General features: G+C 51.5%; 1 protein-coding gene across 6 annotated transcripts in view; it reads right to left on the bottom strand.

Annotated features, from left to right (window-relative positions):
• The window catches only part of LOC111848800 (KH domain-containing RNA-binding protein QKI), a 58,440-nt gene that overhangs the window by 16,032 nt on the left and 16,395 nt on the right, over window positions 1-26,013 (bottom strand). For all 6 annotated transcript variants that reach the window (XM_072709745.1, XM_072709741.1, XM_072709742.1 and 3 more), the window contains exons 2-4: window positions 23,612-23,754; window positions 13,902-14,018; window positions 7,401-7,544 (exon numbers count right to left, since the gene is read on the bottom strand). In XM_072709745.1, coding sequence (XP_072565846.1) covers window positions 7,401-7,544; window positions 13,902-14,018; window positions 23,612-23,754 — 404 coding nt within the window. The remainder of the gene's footprint in view (window positions 1-7,400; window positions 7,545-13,901; window positions 14,019-23,611; window positions 23,755-26,013) is intronic.

Genomic DNA, 26,013 nt, shown 5'->3' with positions numbered 1-26,013 from the left:
GGAGATGTTCAGGGGCAGGTGCCCCCTCAAACCAACGGCCCCAGATCTCAGGGTCCACACCCGTGTCCGAGGTACATTCGGGATCATGCTCTTATGTGTGCTCTTCTTGGTGCTGAGTAAGAGACGGGAAGCTGGGTGCGGCGGCTGAACAGTAAAATCATTTCTGTTTCATATTTGTTTGAGATGCGGAGGAATGAACAGAGCCCCGCTAAGCCCAGCCAACGTGGCACTGTGAGCGCCTTCGCGGTGAACAGTGATCTAACTGCTTATCTGTGAGCTTTGTGGCACATCCTGCTCGTGGGCCATGTTCTCACACCAGCCGTTATCCCGCCTGGGAAACACGGGCCCTCATATCCTTAAATGCCATCCATCAGTCCCTCTAATCTGCAGGTACAGCTCCAGCATCTCTCCTCGACAAGTCTGCCCGTCGTGAACGTAAAGATAAACCGCCAGTCTTCACATCTGACCATTTTTTTTTTTTTTTTGTGTTCTGTTCCGTTACCACGGAGTCGGCGATTTTGGTCCTGAACAGATGCGGGAGCTTCGAAATGAACATACCAGCTCATTACGCATCATTATGCTTTCAGAGTGCCTGCAGCCGTGATCTAACTCTGGAGTTTGAGGAAGGCTGCTAACGCTATCCTCAGACGATAATGCCTTTGAGGGAAAGTGTCACATTCTGTCCGTTTACCCGCATTTTAAGTGTCAACCCCTAGGGGAGAACACCCACTCCAGGGCCGAGGAGGACTTAGAAGAATGGCCCCAGGGGGAAGCAAGTGGCTGCTGGAAGAAGGAATTGCCTAGCGGTGAGCAGAAGACAAGTTAACAGCCATGAGCTGTAGGCAGGACGTGACCTGTGATGATCTAATGGGCAGGATGCAGGAACCCCCATGGAGGAGCTCTGGACGGCCTCCACTGGGTGAGACAGGAAGGTCAGGGAGGAAGGTAGAGACCACATCCCACAGAGTGCAGGATCATCTACAGAAACATACAGCGCACTTCAGATGAACTGAAGATGACAGCGAGTGAAACAGTGCATCTCTGCAACTAAGCTACCCTTCCGTGGATTACACTTACGAGAAAAAAATATTTAATGTTAATGAATGCAATATTCAAATCCAGGAATGACTCTAGCCTTGAATTACTGTTTTATTTTGAAATACCACTCGCTGTGATGATGTTTACTGCAGGCCAGGAATAAGCTTCCTTTATAGTGCGAGTCTATGAGCCGAGGCAGACTGTTTTGTTTTTTTTCATATTTTAATATGTAAGACGTGCCTTCGAGACTTAGAGGTTTGCCCATCTCGCTCCGTGCTTTAGAGTCATAAGCTTGATTTGAGGAATCAAGCCACCGTCCGATTAAAGCAAGTAAATCACTGCGAAGACGGCGGCCGCCGTGCTCTCTGCAGCAAAATGCTAATTCAATTAGGACCAGGGTGCATTATTCGACGCGACTTGGTAGGAAAGCGTCTCAATTCCTATTTTCACAACGTGAAACAGAAATGTCACATGCGGGGATTGCGACCTTTAAAAGCAGAAGTGACACGCTGTCAACTTCCTGCTAAAAGTAAAAACCCCAGTAAAAAAAAAAAAAGTCTGGCATTTGCGGGGGGACGTTTTCTCCAGGTAGGATTTTTTTTCTTTTCAAAGCTGACATTTCTTAAAGACTTTATTTGAATAAAGCTGAATTGAGGCTACCAGGTTAATCGCGCTATATATAACAATCATGGGAATCGGCACCTTGCCACCTGCCAGCGCCCCCCCCCCCCCACCAAGTCCGCCACCCCGGATAACGGCGTCCCTGCATCGGCTGGGCCCTTGTATTCACTCTCTCTATTTCGAAACAGCTGAATTATGTGAAGGACCAAGGCCTTTCTTCAAGGGGTATGTCAGTCACATGGCTCCCATTCCCTAAGAAGGCCCAGTTGGTTGCCAAGGCGACCCCCCTCCCTCTAGCCGGCTACCTCATTCCATGTCAAACCCCCGTGCAGTGGATTTGTGTCTTCGGAGAGGGGCAGGGCAGTTAAACTCGTTCTTCCCGGTACCTGCAACTGCCAGCACTGGCGAGCAGAGTCCAGTGTGTCGACCGCGCTCACACTACGCCCCCCTTGTCCCCCCCATCCATGAACAATGCAACAAAAAGCATAAAACCTCAGCATTGTGTATGTGGGTGGGGTGTGGGGAGGTGGCCGTTCCCTATCAGAGAGCCTCTCTGAGTTCAGGCAGGGTGGGGTGTGGGGGGCGAGAACTCCCCGGCACGCACAAGAAAGGCCGGCTCAGGATTTCCACACTCCAGCTGTAAACAAAGAGCCTTTTGATGGTCTTTGGGCCTCAAAGACCTGGACGACTACTCATGTGATCACCAAAGAACTCCCTGTTGTTCACACATGTACCCCCCCCACACACACACATACGCACACACATGTGAGTTCATTGCCGCTCTGGGCCGACTGGATTCCTGCAGTCTGTTGTTTCCCGACGGGGGAATTCATTCCTCCCAGCTTCGCATTTCATATTTATCTGACAGCTGTTCCTCGCCGAGCTTCAGGAACTTCGCTTATTGGGGGCGAATCCGAAAGCTCTGTTTTGGCACAATAGCGCAGCCTGTGTCCTCTAACCGACCACTTTTATTTCCAGCCACGAGAAAGGCAGAAACATCGAGGGGTACTGGCGGCCTGCGTTCCCTGCATCAAGGCGAGCCCGACACCATCCATGCTGCACTTCAGTATTCCCACAGTGTTTCGGGAACGTCGCGGGAACATTGTTTGGCTGCGGTGAGTGTTGCCACGGATTTGCAGGGCCGTATCCAAGCTCAGTAACCTAAGCGCTCTGTATTGGAGGGCTCGAGATAAATGGGAGAAAGGAAAGAAATGGCCCAAAAAGCGTCTGTATTCTTCGGCGCCCCCCCCTCCCATCCCCCCCCCCCCCCCCCCGCCCCATTCACAGACAGGGCTCCTCTCTTTTGGATCCCCGCCTGGTTCCCTCGCACCCGCAAAGACGGAGCAGCAGAAAAACATGTCATGCAAGAGGGAGCCCATTGTGGCTCGCAGAGAACAGATGGGGACGAGCACAAAGAGCTGGGCTTTTCATCTCCCCCCTGCAGCCCCCCGTTCCCCGCACGCTTTTGATTGATTAGCAAAACAAATCATGGTACCACCTACCCCCCCCCACCAACGCCAACACACCCCCTTCATCGGGGGCTCGCTGGAGGAATGCGCCGCGGTCGTGTACCTGCGCTCAGGGGACTGACGGGGGCGCCGCAGCTTTTCAGCGCCACTGCTAATGGGCGAGATGGAAACTTGGCACTTCCGGCTGTTTGTTTTCCACACTCTGGCATCTCCTCCTCCGACTTGGCCCCCACCCCCGAGAATGAAGATGTAGCTCCCGCCTGGATTCGCAGTCCAACACCAGTACTAACAAATGGAGTGAGCTCCATCAGCGTGGGTTAGGAGGGAGGGGCAGCCCCGCAGATTTGAACAAAGTGCTCGTGAGCAAAAGGTCGGCAGTTCAAATCCTGCGGTCGACAGAGTCGTTGCTCCGTTTGCTCCAGGGACAGTCTGACCCAGCTTTCTCAACTGTATGTCACTTTGGATAAAAGTGTCTGCTAAACAAGTGTAAATAAAATACATCAATACTGTTTCCCTGTCTTACACAGCTTCAGTGACAGTGGTGAGGCTGACTGATCCTCCACCTGTCACTGTGGCTCGTGGCTCCTGTCCACCACACACGGAGCGGCCCCCGCCCCCCCCCCCCCCGCCAAATGACCCCACGGAAGAAATGCTCGTCAGATCTGGCACCCGCCTCTGTGAACTCTGTGCTACGAGACTCGGACAGGAGGCCGGCATTGAAAACCCGGTGCGGTGGCGTGGCTGGGTGTGGAGGTGGGAGGGGAGTGGAGGCCATTTGTGCCGGAGGACGCCCCCCCATCCGTCTGCCTGGGAAAGAGCGCGCTCCCATTTAAATTTCACTTTATCTCGGGCCTGACAATTAAGGCTGCTTCTATGTGGCAGGACCCTGGGCTGGGAGCCAGCACCGGGCCGTCTGATAGACAGCACTTTAATTAAAGCGGCCCCTTCAGTGTTTAGGGCTGCGACTGGTATGTGGGCGGGGGTGTGTTTAAGAGACTCTACAGATATCAGTATCACCATTACATGCTGCCAAAGTGTCAGCTCCCCCCCCCACCCCCCACCACCCCCCGACGTCATTCTCCCTGGCCGTCGCTTTCTGTTCTCAGGGGGGACCAACAGATGTGACGCTTCGGAGAAAGCATCTTCCAGGGGCCGCCACATTGATATGTGTGGGACAAAGTAACTTGTCGAAGTCAATGTGCTTCTTTGTGCTTCAGGACTATCTGAAGCTGACTGAGAGGCCAAAGGGAAAAAGAAGATCTAATTAGCTGAGGATGAGATGCACACCTCCGTCAGACTATGATTCTGTGTGATATCAGACAGGCCTCTTCATACAAAAACCAGAAATAAAACAAGTCAAATGCAAGCAACATAAACTCTTAATATTTTGTAAGTTACAGCAACAGTTTTGTGTTCTGTTTTTGTTAACTTTAGAGAGAAAGACAGCTGCACTTCTCCAGAATGATATATTAGAGACTGGGGGGAACATGCGTTCCAAAACAACCCCACCCATTCCGTACTTAAGGCCCTCTCGGGACACGGAGCAGTGCAGAAAGCCCCACCCACTATCTCCTCCACCCTTCCGCTTAGCCTCCCTCTACAGCCTGCGAATGCACCTCGGGAGTCGAGGTAATCCTCCTCTTTATGACACTTTTGATAGGAAAGGCAGAAACTAAACTTTGAAAATGCCATGTAGAGATTTTTTGCTGAGAGATCAGAAGGAATATAGCCCCCCCCCCCAGAGCAGAATAGTGGGGCCTATGTCCTTCACAGCCACACTGGACCTGCTGCCCCTGCTCCGGCTTTTGGGCTGGCAGCTGCTGCGCTCTCTGGCGGCTCTGGAGCTCTGATCCTACTCAGCCCCCCAAGCCACAGGTCCACTGCGCCTGCCCCACTCACACTGTGCCCTGCGACATAATGGCTTCAATCTGCATGTAAATTTCAGAGGAGCCTATTCACCTACTTGGGGGCCCGAGGCAGCACAGTGGTTGGAAAATGCGGGGTCCCGCCGTCTCCCCATGGGGGCAAATGTTACAACACAAACCATAAATTCCGTGATCTGAGATGGCATTCCCTTCCACCGCAGGTTCTAGCCATGACTTTGTGCCCCATGGGAGGGAGAGGCCTTGGATGCCAGTTCTGGGCAGCACCAGAGACTTTTCCCGGTGGCACCATACAGGTAGCGTCTCGGTGCAGTCTGGTACGCGAGCCTTGCAGCCCAGTGGGATGGCACTGTAGCACCTCTTCACTGATACCATTAGAAAAGCTCACGGGATTCCCAGAAACACTGTAACCATAGCAGCCTGCAGCAGAGGCTTGGTGAAGGTCCCCGGGGTGCCGTTACTGTGACAGCCCACTGGGATGTATGACTGCCCTCAAGCCAGCACCAAGCCTTTACTTAAACACCCTGACATTCTACCAAAGCGGCGGGGAGGTCACATGACCAATTACAACAAAACTGCTGGAATTCCTTGTGTCGACATCCTGTTTCTGACCGTCAGATGTTAAGAATAAGAAAGAATTTCAGTATCGTTATTATAAACATGTATAACTTGATTGTGTGGATTTTTCTGCGGATGTTGGGAGGTGGTGGATGGCAGACGCCTTTGTTGAAACATGCCGAATTTGGCCCTTGTTCCAAAAACGAGGCACCGCTGTAAAAGGCAGCTGTGAAAGCAGGCGGGTCCAAGCCGAAGACAATGAGAAAATCATCAGGAGCAAAGAAGCTCCGTGAACGCAGACAGCCAGTGTGTCGCGGCTGCACCGGAGCAGCATGTCGTTACAGTAACGTGCATCCACACCTGTGACTCCCATGCACGTCCTCTCTCTGTCTCACAGGCACACGCCCGCCGAGGGTCGATGCCGTGGGAGATGCAACTTGACCCTGTATGGGGGGACCAGCAGCGTGACCCCGCTGTCCCACGCTTGCCATCTATCTACCCGCATAATGAAATCAATTAAGGCCGGTCACTGCCACTGCATTAGAGTCTGACTGTCCTTCACGTGCAAAGTTAAAAGTCATCGGTGAGTTGGGCAGAAAGCTCCCTCTGTGTATGCGAGAGTGTGTGTTGCGTGTGGAGAAGGATGCATAACTGGCATTAAATCATGCGGCACTACATGCGTGGAATTACATGTCTCATCTCATTGCCTATTTTTTTCCAGTGGCAAAAAAAAAAAGAAATCCTTAAAAAATCCTCCAAGAAAGATGTCAAGCCTTCATAAACATCCAGGAAATTCATCTGCCCACTATCTCGATAAATAAGAGCAATTTCCCTAGCCGGGCTTTTTTTCACCTCAGGATGAATAAACTGCACGGAGAAAATTAAACCCATTATGTGCAAGGCTGCGAATTCCTGTAGGGAAAAAATACGCAGCTGATACATTCTTGCTATTTTACACAGAACTTAATCACTGCAAAAAAAACGCAAGTGAATCTGTTATCGGGAGAGCCCTGGCCAGCAGGCGCATTCGCTGACCGTCCCGGCTAATTTACGGACTCGTCAGCGGCGAGCCATGGGCCCTGGGCCGCCTTCACGGGTGCCAGAGATTTCATCAATATCATTATTTCCCGAGGAACTTCCCTCTTTTTTTGCGGGGTCTCTCACTTCCTGGCTGTGACGTCAAAGTGGCCGAAATGGAAAGCGGCGGCTCAGCAGAAAGGCACCGGGGCTCTGCGGCCAATTTTGTTGTCAGGGAAGCAACATGAAAAAAATAAAAAACAGCGCTGGAAACAGCCAGATTCTGGCAGAGGTTCCGGCGCATTCTGTCGGTTGACATCCTGCGATAACGCACGAGGCCCTCTGGACTGTGCTATTTATGATAATTGGTTTTAAAGGGCAGCTTCTCCCGCACTGATTTTATTATATAGCTCTCATAAAAATGTATATTCTAATAATAACCTGCGGTCCATCTAACACATTTCAGCTGCAACAGACCTCGATCGCATATGAAAGATGCTAGGGTGTCGTCACAGAGCCACTCTCGCTAATGGAAAGGCTTACGGCATTCAGACAGCAGAGATAAACCTGTCTGTCGCACCCCGCGCCCAGCCGGGGGCGCTCTATGTCTGTCACGAGCTTCGCCCCCTCTCTTGGAGGCACTGCCAGTTGAGGGCGGATGTCCACGACATTGGCACGGTGGGCTGTAACGCAGTGCCTCCCTCTGACCGAGCTCCACTCTGGTGGGGAAGCTAAGAGCCGGCTGATCTCGCCAGATTCCACTGCCCCCCTCTCTCCGTTTGCCCGCACCATCACGACGCACAGAGGTACTCACCGCGGGCACCAGTAGCTTCCTGACTTCCTCTACAGCCCTCTTGAGCTTGATCTCGGCCCGGTTTTGGGCATCCTCCACCGTGATGAGCACGTGGAGGTCTTCATTCAGGTGTTCCCAGTTTGGTTTCCCTCGGTTCTGCTCCTCCTGGGAACACAAAAGCATGATCACCCTCTAAGAACCTTAAATGGCCGAAGCCCAGCTTTGTTTTCTCTGCCGTGGAACCATCAGGAAACAAAACAGCAGCAGCTACGGGAATGACGGTGGTTTGACGAAGCGAACGTGAAACGGCAACGTGGAGTCCCATCAATACAAGCGTAGACAGCACTACCGTGCGTCTTCCAACTGCTCTTGCTGGGGCAGCTAGGAGCATGTTTGTATATGCACACACACTACGGGCAGTTCAGGGATGCCCAACAGCCAGACCACATGACAAACGACAGGAAGCATCCCACGCACAGGTTTGGGGGGAATTCGAGGCCCCCAACCTGAAGGTGTGAGCCACCATGCCAGGCACCTGAGAAAATATGGGGCAAAATAAAATAAATTCCTCTGAATTAACACATTTAAAGCCATACCCAGCTTGACAGTAGTACTTGTGTCTCCCAAAAACTCCTAGCATTGAAGCGAGTGGTGGCGGCCATCTAGGCCCATCTGACCGTGTAAGGGTGACGACACACAGGACCAATGTACCTTTGAACACTCTCCCATTGATATTGGGCAGCAAATTTGGGCAACGTTTCGCAATCATCCAGATCCAGTTGAGTTGCCCTTTGTCTCAGCTGGTTGACAAGTGCCCAGCAACATTGCTCAAAAAGTTTCCCTGTGTATCATCACCTTTATGGCCTTGTGCTGACCTTGGTGTATTAGCTGCATTTTTGAGGGAGAGACGCATGCTGAACTCTGAACAGGAGCTGCGAGTGATTCCATCACGTCCTCCGCAGTTACAGGCCCACCAGGGAAATAAAGGAACATGTAAGATGAACAGAAGAGCCAGCTAGCAGATCTGCTTAAACCCTCCCCGCCGATCCGACAGCCTGCGGCTCGAACCAGCCGCTGTGGCTCATCAGGCAGCTTGTGGGGAGAGAGGCGGGGGGGGGGCTGGCAGTTATAAAAAGGCGTGGCCAGAAAGAAGATCAGGAACGTGAAACAGACGCCTTGTTTAAGTGTAAAGAGTACACAGGTTGTCCAGACTGGCTGGGGACTGAGCCCCTGCCTTCCTCCTTAAGGAAACATACGCGGCATTTTCCTGGTGCTGAAGCTCGGTCCAGTTCTCAGACAGATGCAAACCCATGAAGCGCACTGATTCTGCCGGCGCTGCGACTCCCCACAGGTCCCAACCAGTCATGCGTGTTCAGCCTTTATTGTTGCGACGGCTGTGTGGCAGCAACCAGGACGATGGCGGCGCATGAAACGTGACGACGAGTCATATTTATGCAGATTCGCACTGAGGATCCACTAGCGACACGCTTGGCATCGCGGTGCTCCATCTTACGCAATTTTAAAAAGCCCGGTTTGTTCCGTAATTTTAGAAACAGCGCCGGTGTAACGAACACTGCAAGTGTGATATTCCAAAATGCCGTCTTCTGGCACATAGGAACGATAAAAAACAGCAACAACACCGACTGCATTTTCCAGCTTTTTAAAGCTGAACATCTTTCCAGACTGTGTGTTTCAGAGGGTTTTCTTTAAGCATTAACGGTCTGACGAGGGAGATGGACCTTGATGGACAACCGTAAAGCCTAAAGGCGTCACTGTGGACTCAGAGGCTGCAAATGGCTTCCCATACCTCTCGGAGGAGTTAATTAAAAATAAACCTCTGGAAAAAAAAAGAGCCTAGATTGCCTTGCGATCTTCCGCCCCTTAACGAAGCAGCCAAGTTGAAACAAAACGAGATGTCTCCTGATGACCTCACCTTTCACCTGACACTGACCACACTCGGCAGCTAAAGAACCAACCCCCCCCCCCGCCAACCGGCACTGATGACCCACCTAACCCTCCGACACATCATTGATAATCCCGGAGAACAAGCCAAGAAGCTATCACAGTGACAACCACTGCATCTGGAGTCAGGTAGTCATCCATTTGACAGTACAAGATGACCCCCCCCCCCCCCCCAACAGCAAATGACAGAACCGTTGTCTAGGTGACGTTTCCCTGCAAGAAAAATACCAGCCTTTTAAATGGTGCCATGCCTTTAAATAAAGCCTGTGTTTACTGCCCCCCCCCCACCCTCAGACACGAACAACAGTGGCACTAGAGGATAATCAATTACCATAAATCCACCCCCCCTTTCTTTCGTAATCTCAGCCAAGGTAATGAAATCCCCTAGAGGACAAAAAGTCCCCACAAAGAGGAAGAAGGAAAAAAAAAAAAACAAGTTTGAGACCGTAGCAAAGATGACATGAGATACAGACAGTTAATTGGATACAGTCTGCAAAGAGGAAGAGGGGGTGCTGTCCAGGGATTCCTGTTTGTCAATGGCACAGTGCATCTGTGTATGTGTGTATGAGGGTGGGGGGGGGGGGGTCGCGGAGACACACTGGGAGGAACAAAAAACAATAAGTGTTCACAGATGTAGACAGACAGCCCCCCAACACCAAGGGCCAAAAATTCAATCTGTGTCTCATATCAGCCTCTGCCATGTTTTAAATGACTGTACTGTAGGAAAAGATGGCCGCCCCTTAGTCCAGTAAGCCTGGTGCACTTCACACACGGGTGAAGGAAACACAAAGCAAAGCTGAATAATCCAAGGAGACGAACATTTTCATTTTAAAACAACCTGTATGGGGTGTACCCCAGTCTTGAGCCCTATGCTGCCTACGATAAGCTCCAAGCCCCCAACCCCGGTGTATACTCCAGAAAACCTAATGAGAAAGATATTTTAGTCCCCACTATCACTAGGAAAGTGGTACAGACCTGCTCACTTACAGAGGCTCCTTATACCACAGGTCTGAAAGAGAGGCTGGTAAAAAGTGGAATGAAGTACGTGAAGACTTCAGCACGTCAAGGCACTCCAGCTAAGGTCACCCTGCGTTCTTCAGCGCGGTGAAGTTCGATTTTATCTCCCAATAACACAATAAACCACTCTGCTAAGCAACTAAACAATAGCACACTTCATTAAACCCCCGGAGCTTGTGAGAGCGCCCGCCCCGGGCCATGCCCTTGTGCTCTCGTCCGCACGCTCCAGGGTGACGAGGTTTGCTCTCCAGAATGACAATATCCTGATGGCGTCCTCATCGCCAGCATCTCCTTCACATCTGAGCACCTTCTTTGAGGGTTTTGCAGAAAAAATATACAGGAATTCTGCCTGTGGAGAGGATTACAGCCGGGCTGAACTGTCCCGAGATTTACACAAACATGGATGCACGTACACGGGTTTTCGATATTTCTGTGGGGACTTACGGTCGACTATGACTTTGACTTACAGACAAGAGATGAAAAAACTTCAATATTGTTAAATAAAACACTTTAGATTGTAAAGGGAAATAAGGAGCTTGTTTCATCTCACTGATAGCTTTGAAGGAACATCTCCTTTGCTGGCCAGACACCCAGGCTGTACACAAACAAACAGGCTCACAAGCCAATACAAACAGAAAGAGCCGCATCTGCACCTGCGAGCGCGCATATGGATCCAGTGGGACAGTGACTAACGTAATTGATGACTAATGAACCTCAGGTGACAAACTGACAGGACCGCATTCCTAACGACTGCCTATGTGCATGACGCCGATAATCCCAGCTGTCAAAATATTTACTCACCAGCGCGACCACAAGCTGACCGCATGACGGCTAGTGGCCGCTTCCTCACGCCCCCCCTACCCCCCCCCCCCACATTAATAAAGCAAGATGTAGTGGGTGAAGACGACTGAATTAGGCGTCATTGCTATTTGCACCACATATCACTGTTTCCAATTTATTTTGCCCTCGTAAAGGTGCCGGTGTCTCTCAGCACTTCTGAGGAAGGCTGAAATTAAACTCAAAGCACAGGACTGACAGTAAATCCACACACCATGGAATGTGATCATGGTCCTGTGGTTCAAAAAGGGCACCTGCTCTCCCGCTAAATGCCATCCTACATGTCGCTGTGGCGACACCGATGGTCCGGTGCGTCTCTTTCCACGCAATGGTATCGTTTAGGGGGCGACGTCGGCACGCGGGGGAGTGGGCGGCGCCATCGGCCGACGGGCCTCGGGGGGAGCCACGCAAAGCAGCGATGACAGCCGTAATAACTGCGCGAGTCTGCGAGCGGGCGGGCGAGTGGGCCTCGCCGAGTACAGCGCGTCCTCTGACAGCCATTGTCACAAAATGATGATGTCAGCCACGGGGAGGCTGCAGCTCGTCGCTTTTCCCCTCAGCACCGCTCGCTTTAATATTCCCCGCTTCAAAACAGGCGGCGAGGCAAGCGGTTATTACGCTGCTAAAATTAACACAGAAAGAGGGAATCACATTGTGTTCGATTAAAGGCAACCTGTTCTGGAATATGATGTGCTCGGCTTGAGGATGGGCAGATGTGCAGATGCGGGGAGCTGTCAGTGTAGCTCTGGGTGGGTGGGGTGGGGGGGGGGGCTTTGTCTGCATGGATGACAGTGAAGCCTGCTACGTTTGTGTATGTGTTTGCATGCATGTAGGTGCAGGTCTTTTCTGTGTGTGGTTTAATGGTTTAATTGCGTGCTTCCGTGTATTCATTCAGGGACACGCAAGTGGTCAGAAGCTCTGGATGTCTGTGCGTGCCCAGGGTGGGGGCCGTGGGACATACACGGTAGCAACAGAGACCACCACCCCCACCACTTGGCAGACGGCCTGGCCCACCATTTCCATCAACGGTGCTCACGGATGTGGAAATAATGAAGATAACTGGGTAGAGTTCCCCCCCATAACATCTCTGCGAGACGTGGACCGCGGGGCCAGGCTGGGATGTGCACACCGGGAGCAGGGAGGGCAGGCAGGAGCCGGGCCCTCGCTCAGAAGCTCCGGCACCCCTCAGTGCCCCTAAACCCCCTGCTGGATCCCTTTTGTTTCCTCACACTTTGACATAAAAAAAAACTCTCGGTTACACGTCATGCCGAGCGAGACTCTTAAACGTCGGGATTAGACACTTTACCCGGCGCGGATGAGAGCGTGGGTGACAGGCATTATCTGCTTCTTCCCTGCAGCCCGGCAGAGGACGATAACCCTGGGAAATCGGTGCGCCTTTATCTACCTGGGCACGAGCTGCTTCCATTAGCGGGGTCGGCCCGCCTCGGTGATGCTTAAGGATTCCATGCGCGGTGTGGCACATTTCACAAAGGACAAGGGTACAGACCTGTTCTGGAATAATCAAATAGACGGTCTGCCAGAGGCAGGCAGTGGCGGCGACGCCCTCCTGTCAGAGCCGGTTAGCGAGGCGGCGGGCGAGCTGTGCGTGCGTCAGCTAGCGCCCGCTAACGCTAAACGGCAAGTCGCGCGGAGCACCGGACACAGACCATTATCATGCACAGTGGCTGGCTGAGGACCTTCCCGCCAAGATGCAGTGTTAAATCAGATGGGGGGAGGATTGCAACGAAAAAAAATTAAAAATTGCCTTCAAAAATGCAGCTCATTATTTTTTAAAGGAGTCACACGTCTTCCCGCAGTACAAAGTCTCTCCCTGTCTCCCTGTCATAATAAACGTGCACTTGGGTGGGACGCAAGCACGTGCTCTTCAGATGGAGATGGGGTATCGTTTACAACTCCCCCAACCCCACCCTGTGCCGAATTCCCCCCAGTGGGGTGTGTTGGAGCAGTGTGTTCAGCTTGGTGGGTGTGACTGGTGAACCCAACCCCCCCCAACTGCGACACACACACATCTTAGGCCAAAGACAATGTTTGAACACCTGTCGTCTGTTTTTTGGTAGACGCCCCCGCAGGCGCTCGCCCCGGAATCCCGCGTGCGCATTCCGACGCAGAGGACATGCCGTCCTTCTCAGTGATAGACAGTGCCGGGCCGGGACAGGCTGGATCGGGCAGGGCACTGACAGCTCGGAGCAACGTCTCAGAAGGGCCCCCAGGGACTAGGAGGGGGCCATGAACCAGTCACATTCGTTACTCTTATTGCATTTCAAAGGAAACACCTTTTTTCCAAAGTATAAAGACGTTACAGACCAGGGCAACTATTTTTAAAGAAAACAATAACAGTTTAACGCTTTCACGTTCCAAACAATAGTCACCACAGTAGCTAATGATTGCACCGGTGGGGAGTTTCTGCTGGATCCCCCGCTGATGGATCCTGGGTTAATTAGAATAAAGTGCAATCTCTCTCGGTACCAGGCTGCCAAGGACATGATTGCTTCTCCACCTCTTGGCTTTTGGCCCCCTGCAGGCCGGCCTGAATTCAGGTGTCACAGCCCTGCTGCTCCATCGCTGGGTTTTAAGGTAAGACACAGCGCTTTCCCACCTGGCGACAGCAGGACAGATTGCCATGCCTTGGCTCAGATCCCTAAAAACGCGGCGGGCACCCTCCGCGCCGCCGGGTGGCGCTCTCACCTTCTTTTTGTCCCTCATGGAGCCCTTCCCTCGCACCATGATCTTGCAACCTGTCTCGGCCTCCAGCTGCTTCGCCGTCAGGCCACGTGGCCCCAGGATCCTCCCCACGAAATTGAACTGTGGGGAAACAAAGAGGGAAAGAGGGGAGTGAGGGGCTGCAGGGGCGGGCAGACGGCGCCTTTCATTAACGCTGCTCTGTGGCCTGACACTGTTTCTCAAACAAGATTACCGGTGGCGTCTGACTGTCATTTCATAAACATTTTCATGAGCCGTACACGAGCTGATATACGCTTAGAAAAAGCCACGTGAGATGCTGTTTGGAAACAGCGTGTATAGACACTGATACAAATACAGGTTTGTAATTTAATCTTTGTGGGGACCCTCCATTCATCTGTATGGGGAAAACCCTAATCCCAGCAATGACAACCTTAACACCTACCCAGCCCTAACCTTAATCATAAGTAGCCAAACAAAAGACGAGACTTTTGGCATTGTTAGTTTTTTGTTTGCATTCATAGATCTTTGTGGGGACCTGAAAAATGGTCCCCACAAAGTAGAAATAACAGGTTGTTGTCACATTGTGGGGGACATTTGATCGCCACAATGTAATCTAAACATAATCCACACACAGACGCAGACACACACACACGCACACACACATTCACTCATGCAGACACACACACGCACACACACATTCACTCATGCAGACACACACGCATACACACATTCACTCATGCAGACACACACGCATACACACATTCACTCATGCAGACACACACGCACACACACATTCACTCATGCAGACACACACACGCACACACATTCACTCATGCAGACACACACACGCACACACACATTCACTCATGCAGACACACACACACGCACACACACATTCACTCATGCAGACACACACGCACACACACATTCACTCATGCAGACACACACACGCACACACACATTCACTCATGCAGACACACACGCACACACACATTCACTCATGCAGACACACACACGCACACACACATTCACTCATGCAGACACACACGCATACACACATTCACTCATGCAGACACACACACACGCACACACACATTCACTCATGCAGACACACACACGCACACACACATTCACTCATGCAGACACACACACGCACACACACATTCACTCATGCAGACACACACACGCACACACACATTCACTCATGCAGACACACACACACGCACACACACATTCACTCATGCAGACACACACACGCACACACACATTCACTCATGCAGACACACACGCATACACACATTCACTCATGCAGACACACACGCACACACACATTCACTCATGCAGACACACACACGCACACACACATTCACTCATGCAGACACACACGCATACATGTCTGACCCCTCCACCTCTGCTTTATCAGGAACTCCATCGCTGACAATACAGCTGACAGGCAACGTCCCCACACCGAATGGGGGGGCTCAAGATCATTACCGGGCTGAAGGCAGCGAGATAAGGCGAGGCGAAGCAAGTCGATCGTTGGGGCATCGACCGTTAGAAGTGTAGCCGGGGGGGGAAGGCTGCCTGCGTCGATCTGCCTCTCTATACGGGCCGGCTGTGACAGAGCCGTGAGTCGTGACACAGCCGTGAGTCGCGTGCAGCCAGAGGCACAGCGATCGCTCGCGCGGGCTCCGGGTGCGAGTCCCGGCAGACCTGCAGTGACACCTCCACACCTGAACCGGCCTGACAAGACACGGGCCTGCGCGACTGCCCGAAGCCTGCGTCTACAAGCTGAGGCGTGTACGCAGAGGTGAACGACACTGAAAACGGCACATCTGCCGCGCCCACTGCTTTAAAAGATGCTGGAAAGGGCGAGATGTTGCCGCGTCAGGCGTGGCTGTGTGGGAGGACGGTCACATGGGCTCTGGGCGCCTGCTAAGGGGAATCTGAGGGCCCCTGGGGTTGGGGGCAGGAGTTACAGCTGACTGTCATTTGTGGCCACACTGTCGCTAATTCGAACCACATCTTTTTATTTGGCCACCTAATCCCTCTCCAGGGTGGGGTTTTTGGAGAGGTTCAGTTGCCTAATGATCCATGGGCTCGGCACAGACAGGAGGCAGCCCAGCACGTGGGTGTACCTTCACCAGTGTCGGGCCCACGGGCCTTTGGAGGTGCCAGTTTCGGGGCGGAGCCTCATAAGCCGGCTTCAAACGCCTTAACGGACGCGCGCGTGTGACAGCTCAGAGCGTCACATGGTAAAGCCTTCCATCTCATCCGTCTTCCTCCTTCCCTTATCCTGTGGCAAAAACTCTCCTCGAGAGGCAGCGTGCAGCCCGGAATGACCACATCCCCACCATGGACATAATGGAAATCAAATTATTCAAACTCTTACTACAGCAATCGATGTGCAGGGCCTACTGGTGATACATCTGTACGTATTTGCACGTACAGATGGATTTAACTGTTGCACACATCTCCGGGGGGGGGCAGGGGGGAATGACTGCTTCTACACGTTGTCTGAGAGATTTGTTGACTTGATAAAGAGCAGCATTTGGTTAGAAATATTGGCTTAGGAAAAGCAAATCTCTACTTTATTAGGCCCAGGAGGGGTCCTTGAGGAAGGGGCTAAATTGGATGCAAAAAAAAATCATCCAGCTAGCAACATGTTAACATTAAATCATTAATTAATGCTTTTTCAATCATTTGCTTCATAAACTTTTCTAAAGGTTCAACGACCTGTCAGCCAGGCTGCCCTGAAGCTGACCAGAATGCGAAAGAGAATCTGTATTGGCAGGTATTACGCCAGCACTCACCAGATCCGGCTAGCATGGGGGGGGGGCTGGGAGCTGGCCCCACTTTATTACCGTGCGGGTTGAATGCCGTGCCGTTTCGGTAGTTTGTCAGCTGTCATGTTAAACAGTAACAGCTGGCACGGTTGAAAAGGGCACACTCCCACTTTTGACATACCCCCCCCCTATCCCAACCCCTTTCCCACATTCCCTCAGGCTCCCCTCATCTGAAACGGATCCCCTTCTCTACTGCTAACATCGGGCACTTGCCAGAAATAAAACTTTAATGTCAAATCAGGACCAGATATACAGAGGGGCAGCGAAAGCCGTCAGGTTCATCCCTAACGAGGAGGAGCGCCCGCCCCCTTTAAAAGCAACCAAGCCTCTCTGACATTACACCCCCCCAGGATATCCCATGATGCACCACCCGACCAAAATAAAACAACCTTCACAGAGAGTTAAAAAGTCCCTCAAGCTCGCACAAAGCTCTTCTGACATCAGTAGCCCTTCACTGGCTGTTCCTCTTTCTTCCTTCCAAAAAAACAGAGTTCTGAAGTTTCCTGGCAAACATTTTTACATTTTTCATTTTTGCATTATTTTCCAATTCAAAGCTTCGACCATTGCCATGGTCTGGCGATACAGTACAAAGGCACAACAACGTGGCCTATCCTCATGCTTTAACCCTTTTAGCCACAATTCTGGCTCCTTTTACGGCAACATAGACACATACACACACACGGCGCGTTTAAGATCCCACAGTCCTTGTTCCTCTTAACCCATTTAACCTTATCTGTCGGAGTGCTGAGTGACAGACCCCGTGGCTGTTTTTAATTCAGGTCCACAATGCGTTCACTTCCTTTTAAAGGCCATCGGCCCTCCGGCACACAGCAGACGCTGAGCAGGTGCGCAGGATGGAGGAATCTCGCCCCGTATATTTAGCACTGCTCTCGTTTACTCCTGTGTGTGTGCGTGTGCATGATTGCTGTGCACTCATTCTGCATGCATCTCTGTGTCTCTGTGTGACTCTGCAATAGACCCCTTTGTTTTTGTATTTGTGGGCATCATATAAATATTTATGCTCTCTATGCTCTGCGCTACACAGAACAAATAGGAGGCCAGCTAGGTACATATAAATAAAGTATGGAATAATGGCCACCATCAGTAAAATTTCACATTACAAAATGTATATGCTCATCACCAAATCTTACACCTTCCAGCAGGTGGCATAGTCGTTAATGACACTGATTACAGGGAACCCTGTTGTAGTACCTTTTGACCTCAAATGCTCTGGCAAAATTTCAAATGTTCTTCTGGATAAAGCTGCATAATGCCAATAAAAACATACATGAATGAATAAAGAAGGATGGAGTCCATAGATCAGTAGCATTCACAGTCACTCGATCCCATGGGCTGCTGGCACAGGTTAGCCATGGCGATAAGTGAACAACCTTTGACTGCAGATGGAAGCGAATGGAGAGACAACAGAAATATGGAACTTCTCCAGCTGAAGATCAGGGCCTCCAGGGCCCACAGGAAGCTAACAGAGGGTGTAAAAACCATTTAGATGTAATGGAATTCTTAATATCAGGCTGAAAGAATGCAGCCTATTTATACAATCAGTACAATAGATCTTAAGTATATTTTCCATCAACTACAGCAAAACATAGAGCAAAATCTAATTATGGCCATTTAAAAATGCAAGCACTGTGGATTCCAAATGACTCCAAATGATCTTATTATAAAGATAAACGACCAAATGCCGGTAATGGGCAAATTAATTATTTCATGGATGCTAACACCACCAAGCTCTAATTCCTCTTCAGGATGGGTTTTGTTTTCAGAACTGTGGGGGCAACAGGGATTAGGATAGCGAGTGAACGTGGGTCCCCTGGAGGGGTGGAGGAAGCTCGCCTCTTCCTCACCACATCCCTCCCTAGACAATGTCATGGGCTGGCAACTGGCCACCACCGGCACACGCTCCCCCAGAACAGCACAGAGTGTAAATACCATGAGACCACTATATCAGGGGTGGCCAATCTAATCTGCAAAGGGCCGGTGTGTATGCAAGATTTTGAGATAACCTTTAGGTCAGCTGTTCAAACTGTTCAGCCAATGAGTCCTCTAATTAGTAATCTAATTATGGATATACATGCGTATACAGCGGCCCTTTCTGGTTAAGATTGGCCACCCCTGACATATATAATTTAGCATACAGAAGGTTTTGTCTAAAGTGATGCACAAGTGAGGCTCAGAGTCAGACAGTTGCTGCAGCATCTAGGGTTAAGTGGGGTTAACAGTGACATCACTCTGCTGGCCGTGGGATTTGAACCAATGATCTTCTTATCACCGCCACAAAACCCTACACTGCATTTTATTTATGATAATATACGCACAATATTATTTATGGTAGTGATTGCATTTATTTTCAATGATAATGCGTTCTGCAGGTTTGCTTGTTGTATTGCGTGAAATGACCCCCCCCCCCCAGCACCAGAGCAGTACTGGTGTGATAAAGGGGTGGCGGTTGCGGCATTTGCCACGGTGAACCGTGATTAACCTTCATTAGCCGAGCAGTGATCCGGAGCTCCGCCGCTCTGCGGCCGCTTGATTCCCCCCCACCCCCGCTTTTGTTTGTGTTTGTTATGAGGTGGTGACGATCGGCCTCATTTCCGCACCATCTTGCTCCTTCCCAATAAATCCTCATGTGCTTGCAGGTCTGAGTGGTGGCTCAGTGGGTAGATGCCCCGCCCACAACAAAGTCAATCCCCCCCCGGCGCCCCTCACACGTGCAATCGGAACCGGATCAATTATGCCCACTGCAGGGGGCACCCTGGTTCATACCGGTTCATCGCATCTTTGGTGATTTATGGCACTTGTGGTTCGATTAAAACAATGACAGCTCTTGGGGGGCCGACTTGTCCCAAGCACACGTCAGCGAGACAGCCCGGGAGGGGCACAGAGGAGCACGAGGAGAAGGTAAGTGAATGTAAAAGTCTTACAGCTTTAAGATACCCCAGCCCTCCATACAGCTACCCACTGTCCATGGCTTTAAAACCCATGGTGGGAGGGCTTATGAGCTATCAATCACTTCCCCCGACTACCTGATTGGTTCACTGTGGTTTGAGCCAGACAGTAGCTGACACACATAGAGTAACCCTGTCACTGTGGGCTTCAAAGACTCTCTGACCTCCATCACCAACCTCCACACATATTGGCATCCATCATCTCTGATCTCACATCATTAAACCCCTAGCTCTTCCCCTCTAGTCTACTGCCCCCCCAAGGATGTCCAAGGCCAAGCAAATGGAGCGAACAAAAGAGGATCAATCCGGGATAATTATTACTAATCGCTGATGGCCGCTTATCTTCTGGCGGGAGGCATGTGACCCAGAAAAGGACAGAGCCTGACCGTATGCCGCTTTCGCTACTGCACAAGAGCACAGGGCTGACAGGACGGCAGCTCAGACATGGAGACTGTGCAGAACCACACAGGCCGGCATTGTTTTACGGTCCCCTCCTTTATTCCCTGGCCTAATAACATGTTTGGCAAATTGGATTGGCTGGCCCGCCGCAAAACACCGCCGCCCAACTTGACAGCACAAATTAATTTCTGTGTCGCGGCGTCTTGCCCCGGAAACAGGCACAAAACACAAGAGTGGCTTTATCAGGGGGGCCCCGGCTGCCACGCCGGCCTCTGCTTGCCGAGTCTGCCAAGCTGCTGCAGCCATTACTGCTGGCGGCCCAGGGGCCGGGCTTATCGCCACCGCCTTCCCCTGTCCCCAACGCACGTAACAAAGCGGGCTGAGGCATCGCACAAGTGCACCCCTCCACCGGCTGCCCGCTGCGGGATGGGAAGATTACTTCCCCTTAAAGAGTCACCGTGCAGGGTTTAGAGTGCTTGCGCTTTGGCAGCAAGCATTCCTGAGGGTGCTCCCCCCTATTAGTGTGCCTCTCTCTAACGGGAGCGGGCAAACCCACCCCCCCACCCCCCTCAAATTCACTCGCACACACACATTTTCCACATATACTCCCATTGTTTTTGGCCAGTTCAAGGAAAATGCATCTCCGTCACAAACATAAGCCTGCATACATTAATCTTTATACTATTAGAAATGTGATTATTTTTCTTATTCCAGGACTGGTGCCTCATCTTTCTGAAGCGGAATAAATAGTGTAAGATGCAAACCACATCGCATAGAATATATTTCGGGTTTTCAGCGCACTGTCCTTTACAGCAGTGTTTCCCAATCCAGTCCTCAGGGATCCGCAGTCGGTCCATGCTTCTGCTCCCAGTGCTCTCCAGACCAAGAGAGCCTGTAGTGTCAGATGGGGTAGCCATCTTCACTCTGGGAGTTTCCTCACTTAGCTAAGAATAGAGTGATTTTAAACCTGTTCCTAAAATACGCTGGTATTGTCTACCACCCTCAGCCGGCTCATCTGCCCCCTTCCAGATTCAGCCATCACAGACTGTAAAACTTGCGGCTGGCCGAGGCACAAGCCTGAAACGAGACGACACAGCCACACGCGCACAAGCTGGTGTGCGCACAAATAAATACATGTCGCACATGCAGACAGGATTTGAAGTGTTTCCCAGGGAGAGATGAGAGCTGTCTCATGTCAACACCTGCAGTAATGGCGGTATTTGGCCTTGGGGGCACGGCCATACAGACACATTTTTTATTGGCTATGAATTATGACCACATGGACACTCCGCCGCTCAGCCACACCATGTACATGTGTACTGTTCAGTCCTCAGCGGCCGCTGGGGACAAATACCGGCATAACTGGACGGCCAAAGCGGGAGGGACAGTACAGAAAGGTCTCCTTGCGCTGCCCTCGGCTCCTCTGCAGGATCCCAGGCGCTAATCCCGAGCCGTGTTTACACGGCTGACAGACCGCGGCCATTAATGCGGCCCACGCAGACGTTTCGCTGGTAATGGAGGAAGTTAATTGGGATCAATCAGCTGCGAGCTCATTGCCTTCTCCCAGGGTGAGGAGGCTTAAGTGAGGAGATTCTCCATGCGATTGCTTAGAAGATTAAGGGAAACGGCAGCCGCCGCAAAGCGCTTCGGAGAATTACTATCAAAGAATACTTAACGTGTGACTGAGGGGACAGGTACGCTACTACAGGCTGTCTCTGTCTACGACCCTCATAAGCTCTCAACCTCAGCCACACCCTTCCCTGCTTCCAGACAGTGGGGGCCTCTCGCCGCTCTCGCCGCTCTCGCCGCTGTCGCGCCGCTGTCGCTATTTGGGCTTTGCCGGGGATCAAAGGTGACACAGAAATGTCTCCCTCCTCACCAGCAGCATTTAGTCATTTGTTTTCACCGTCTCTCTGACGGAGCCCCGGCGTCCCGCATTAAGAGAGATGGCGGGATCCGGACGCCCTGTTTAGCCCCCCCCTACCCTATGGTCAGTGCATCACACTTCAGCCCACGACCTTTCCCAGGCTTTGCCGCGGCCCCGTTTCCGTGAAAACCACTGCTTCTCCAGGGCCGCTTGCTTTTCTCATGGGCCTCTCCGCAGCTGTGTTTACACAAAATAAGTCCAGGCTCCAGTGTATCTTTCTGCCGCGGAGGAATACAGCTAATCGTTTTTATCTGCACTTCATTTTGGCCGCCTTTGCTGCCAGTTTAATAGCTGGGGGAACGTCCTTGATTATAAAATCGACCGCAATCGATGATGACCAGTCCGGATAATCAAACTGGGCAGCTGTGGTCTCATCAGATCTGTGCCTCACTCAGAGGGTTCAACAAATAAGTTATACCTTAACAAATAAATAAAAATGTACATAAATATGATTACCCGCGATCCTGACCGGGATATAAGCCTTTACAAGATGGATGGATAAATAGAATGAACCTTAGATCCTGCTATTACCCCTTAACAACGTTTAAAAACCTTTATCATCATAAAATGGGTATCCTTCCCCACAGACAAGCTGTAGGGATCACAGACTAGAGATTCCTGAAACAGCTGTGGTGTTAAGGCAGTGACAGATCGCGTGAGGACACGTTCCTCAATGTCCTGACTTTCTTGGGGCAGCAGGCTCAGCTTGGACCTGTTAAATAATTAATTCCGCACAAATTATGCGAGTCACTTCAAACGCTTCACTTCAAATCGTAATCGCACAATGACGGCGACATACAATGTACTCGCTGTAAACAAGCCGAGCCACTCAAAGAGCCACGGCGCTCACCCTGGAAATGAGGGGGATGAAAGGGCGGCTGTTTATCTCTGGAGCAGAAAATAAAACTTTCAGGCGGCTGAGAAGCTTTCAAATGCTGGTTTTTCAGTGGATTAAGGCGACACGGTTTCTCTTGCAAAAGATCCTTCCCAGCGAGAGACCCCCTCTTGCACGTGACGTTTCCCTAATTTGTTTGTGTGATTGTGGAACGAGAGAAAATGAATTTTATCCACTGGGCTAATTAGCTGGCCGCCTGACATTGACCTAGCCGCTGTATGCTGTGAGAAGGGCAGAAGGTCAGACATGATATTAAATTCTAATTAAACCTCCGCTTGGTTCGGATAGGTGAATCTGTTTACCGATTCATGCTCTAGAGAGTCTGAGAGCTACTCTGCGATGCCATGAGGAAACGTAAATGCACCCATGTGTCCTGTATCTGCAGGACAAAGCAGGACAAGGTCACCATGCGAGTTTAGGCCGGCATGTAGAGAGTTCATTTTAAATGTTTCCCCTCTGCTCGGCGTGATTTATGTACTGATTAACCAGCAGCAAATTGGCCTGGATCAGCTGTTTTCAGTTTGGGACAATTTGCATCACCCCACCCCTCTCTGTGCCCCACCCACTCGACCAAGATCACCTCCCAAAGCCCCGCCCATTCTTGTCAGAGTCATGCCCCTCCCCCAAGGCCCAGCCTTCCATCCAAAGCCCTGCCCCTCCCCAGTCAGCACAGTACTCACGTCAGGGTACTCCTTTACAGGCACGTAAAGCTTTTCCTGCAGTTGCACCACAGGTCCGACAGCGTCGGGCAGCTCCGAGCTCCTCTTCTCCGCACTGCCGTTTAATGTGTCGTTGTACATGTCCTTCCGTACTCTGCTGATCTCTGCAAGAGAGGACACAGCGGGTCTGGTCATGCGTAGGTTGGTGACACGCTGCCATGGTGACAGCCGCCCGCCGCCGCATTACACATGTGGCGTCGTAAAGCACCTGCTTGCGGCCGAGGAGTCGGCCTGCCTGCGCGCTACTGCACCTGCCGCACATCTGTCTGCGCCGCCCGCACCTGTCCTCCCAGCCGCCCAGAGCCGGCACGGGGATGGGAGGGGGGGGGGTACTGTGAATGCACGCCGGTGGGCACACGCACACACAGCCTTTTAAGAGCCGTGCAGAAAGCGAGTGCATTATCGTGACTGTTAGCCCCGGCGCATCAATCAAAGCGGCAAACAGGTGCGGCGACGCAGGGCGGTGGCAGCTTGTTAGAGCCGCAATCCCATATCCTCTCACTACTGTCGACCCCCTGCGTGCCTCTATGACCAAGGGGGCAAGCAGTCCGCAGAGGAGACCTCTATATTTCTGGTGGCTTCAGATTGAGTCGACGACTTTCTGGGACTCTGCAGAATTAAGATGTACCACTGTTTCTCTCTCGGGGGGCATGTTCAAAAGACAAAAACAATATTTAAAACTCAGACATGACTGGAATGTGAGGGGCTAACCTCAGAGTAACCGCAATAGACCTGCTTCCAGGCATAGCCTGTGGCTGATTTTTTTGAGAACCCCCCCCCCCCCTGCTCTCTCCGTAACTCCAAACCCACTGCTGCAACACAGCTGAACCCTGCCTGGCTGAACCCACCCTCCCAAGAGGATGCCGGACCCTCTGCTCCACACGCTGCACCCCGTCCATCCACGAAGGCAAGCGACCACTGACAGCGATGACTGTGCAGGATCCAATCAGCTAATGGAAGGGCAATGAGTGCCCAGAAGAGACAAAAGTAGAGAGAGCCGGCGGGAGGGGGGGGCACACAGGGAAGGGGAACCTCATAAGGTGCCACCGATAATTTAAACCATCAACTTTGTTAATATTTCATAGGAGAGATTAGGTGCCTCTGCTCCTGGCTGCCTCAGGTTCTGCTGTGACGTAACATGCGACTCTCTGAAAGGAGAATAAACTGTGGGGGGTAGATCTCAGGGGAGGCATGGTGGGGGGCAAAGATGTGCATGCCCCCCCTCCCGAACCTGCACCAGGCTAACTTCCTAATCAGTCTGGCCAGAACCGCAAATGCTGGGCCGACAGCAAGACCCCCCCGGGGGCGTGCACACGCCTGTTAACTGGCTGCTAACAGCACCCCCCCCCCACCCCTGACGAGGTCGGTCGAAAATACAAAAAGGGGAGGGGCTGGATGTGTAGCACTGGGGCTGCTGCGGGTTTGGAGCCTGTTATACAGGAATGGTGGAAAGAAAAAAAGCAAAACACTCCATTCTTGCCCAGGATGACACCTGACATTAATCAAATGAGGTCACAACCAAATAAACGCTTAAAAAGAGCGGCAGTGAGAGCAGGCGAGAGAGAGAGAGACAGCAAGAGAGAGAGAGAGACAGCGAGAGAGAGAGAGACAGCGAGAGAGAGAGAGAGACAGCAAGAGAGAGAGAGAGACAGCGAGAGAGAGAGACAGCGAGAGAGAGAGAGAGACAGCAAGAGAGAGAGAGAGACAGCGAGAGAGAGAGACAGCGAGAGAGAGAGCGAACAAAGCCCTCAGAAGTAAGATGCTGATCTTCCACAATTTCACCGAAACGTTTCAGCAGCACAGTGAACACAATGGACTGCTCCAGCTCAGACTCCAGCCTTCATTCTCTCCCCGAGCAGATCCCCGTGTCTTTTATCTCTCCACCGCTGGATACCACGTCTGTTTCCTCCCCGATCAGATTTAAGACACCTTAAATCGTTCCAAGCCTGCAGAAATGTGGGAGGGAATCCACGGAACATTAAATTATTCAGTTGCCTAAGCGGACACATCAATCCAGAGCGATTTGCCGGCAATTTGCATATGCGGCTTGCGATTTTTACATCTCGGCAGATTACTGACTGAGGCTACTTCAGAGTCGCGACTTCCTGGGGACGCGGCTGCGAATGCCGGCTCAGAAATCCACTCGGGAACCTTCCGGCTGCACGTGAGCCTTATCAGCACATCATCAGCACCTTGATTTAATTAACGCATTTACACTGCAATGTTTAATAAGCCACCATTACGTTAAAAAATTGAGAGATTCTACATTGTGAATTAAACGAGTCATTTTACTGTGGAAACACTGGCGGCTGGATGCGTCTATTAAGCCAAACTAAATGAAATTAGTTTGGTCGAGATGTTCT

The sequence above is a fragment of the Paramormyrops kingsleyae genome, chromosome 3, assembly GCF_048594095.1.
Source record: "Paramormyrops kingsleyae isolate MSU_618 chromosome 3, PKINGS_0.4, whole genome shotgun sequence".
Taxonomy (NCBI): Eukaryota; Metazoa; Chordata; class Actinopteri; order Osteoglossiformes; family Mormyridae; genus Paramormyrops; species Paramormyrops kingsleyae.
This window is presented reverse-complemented; position numbering and strand designations above follow the sequence as displayed.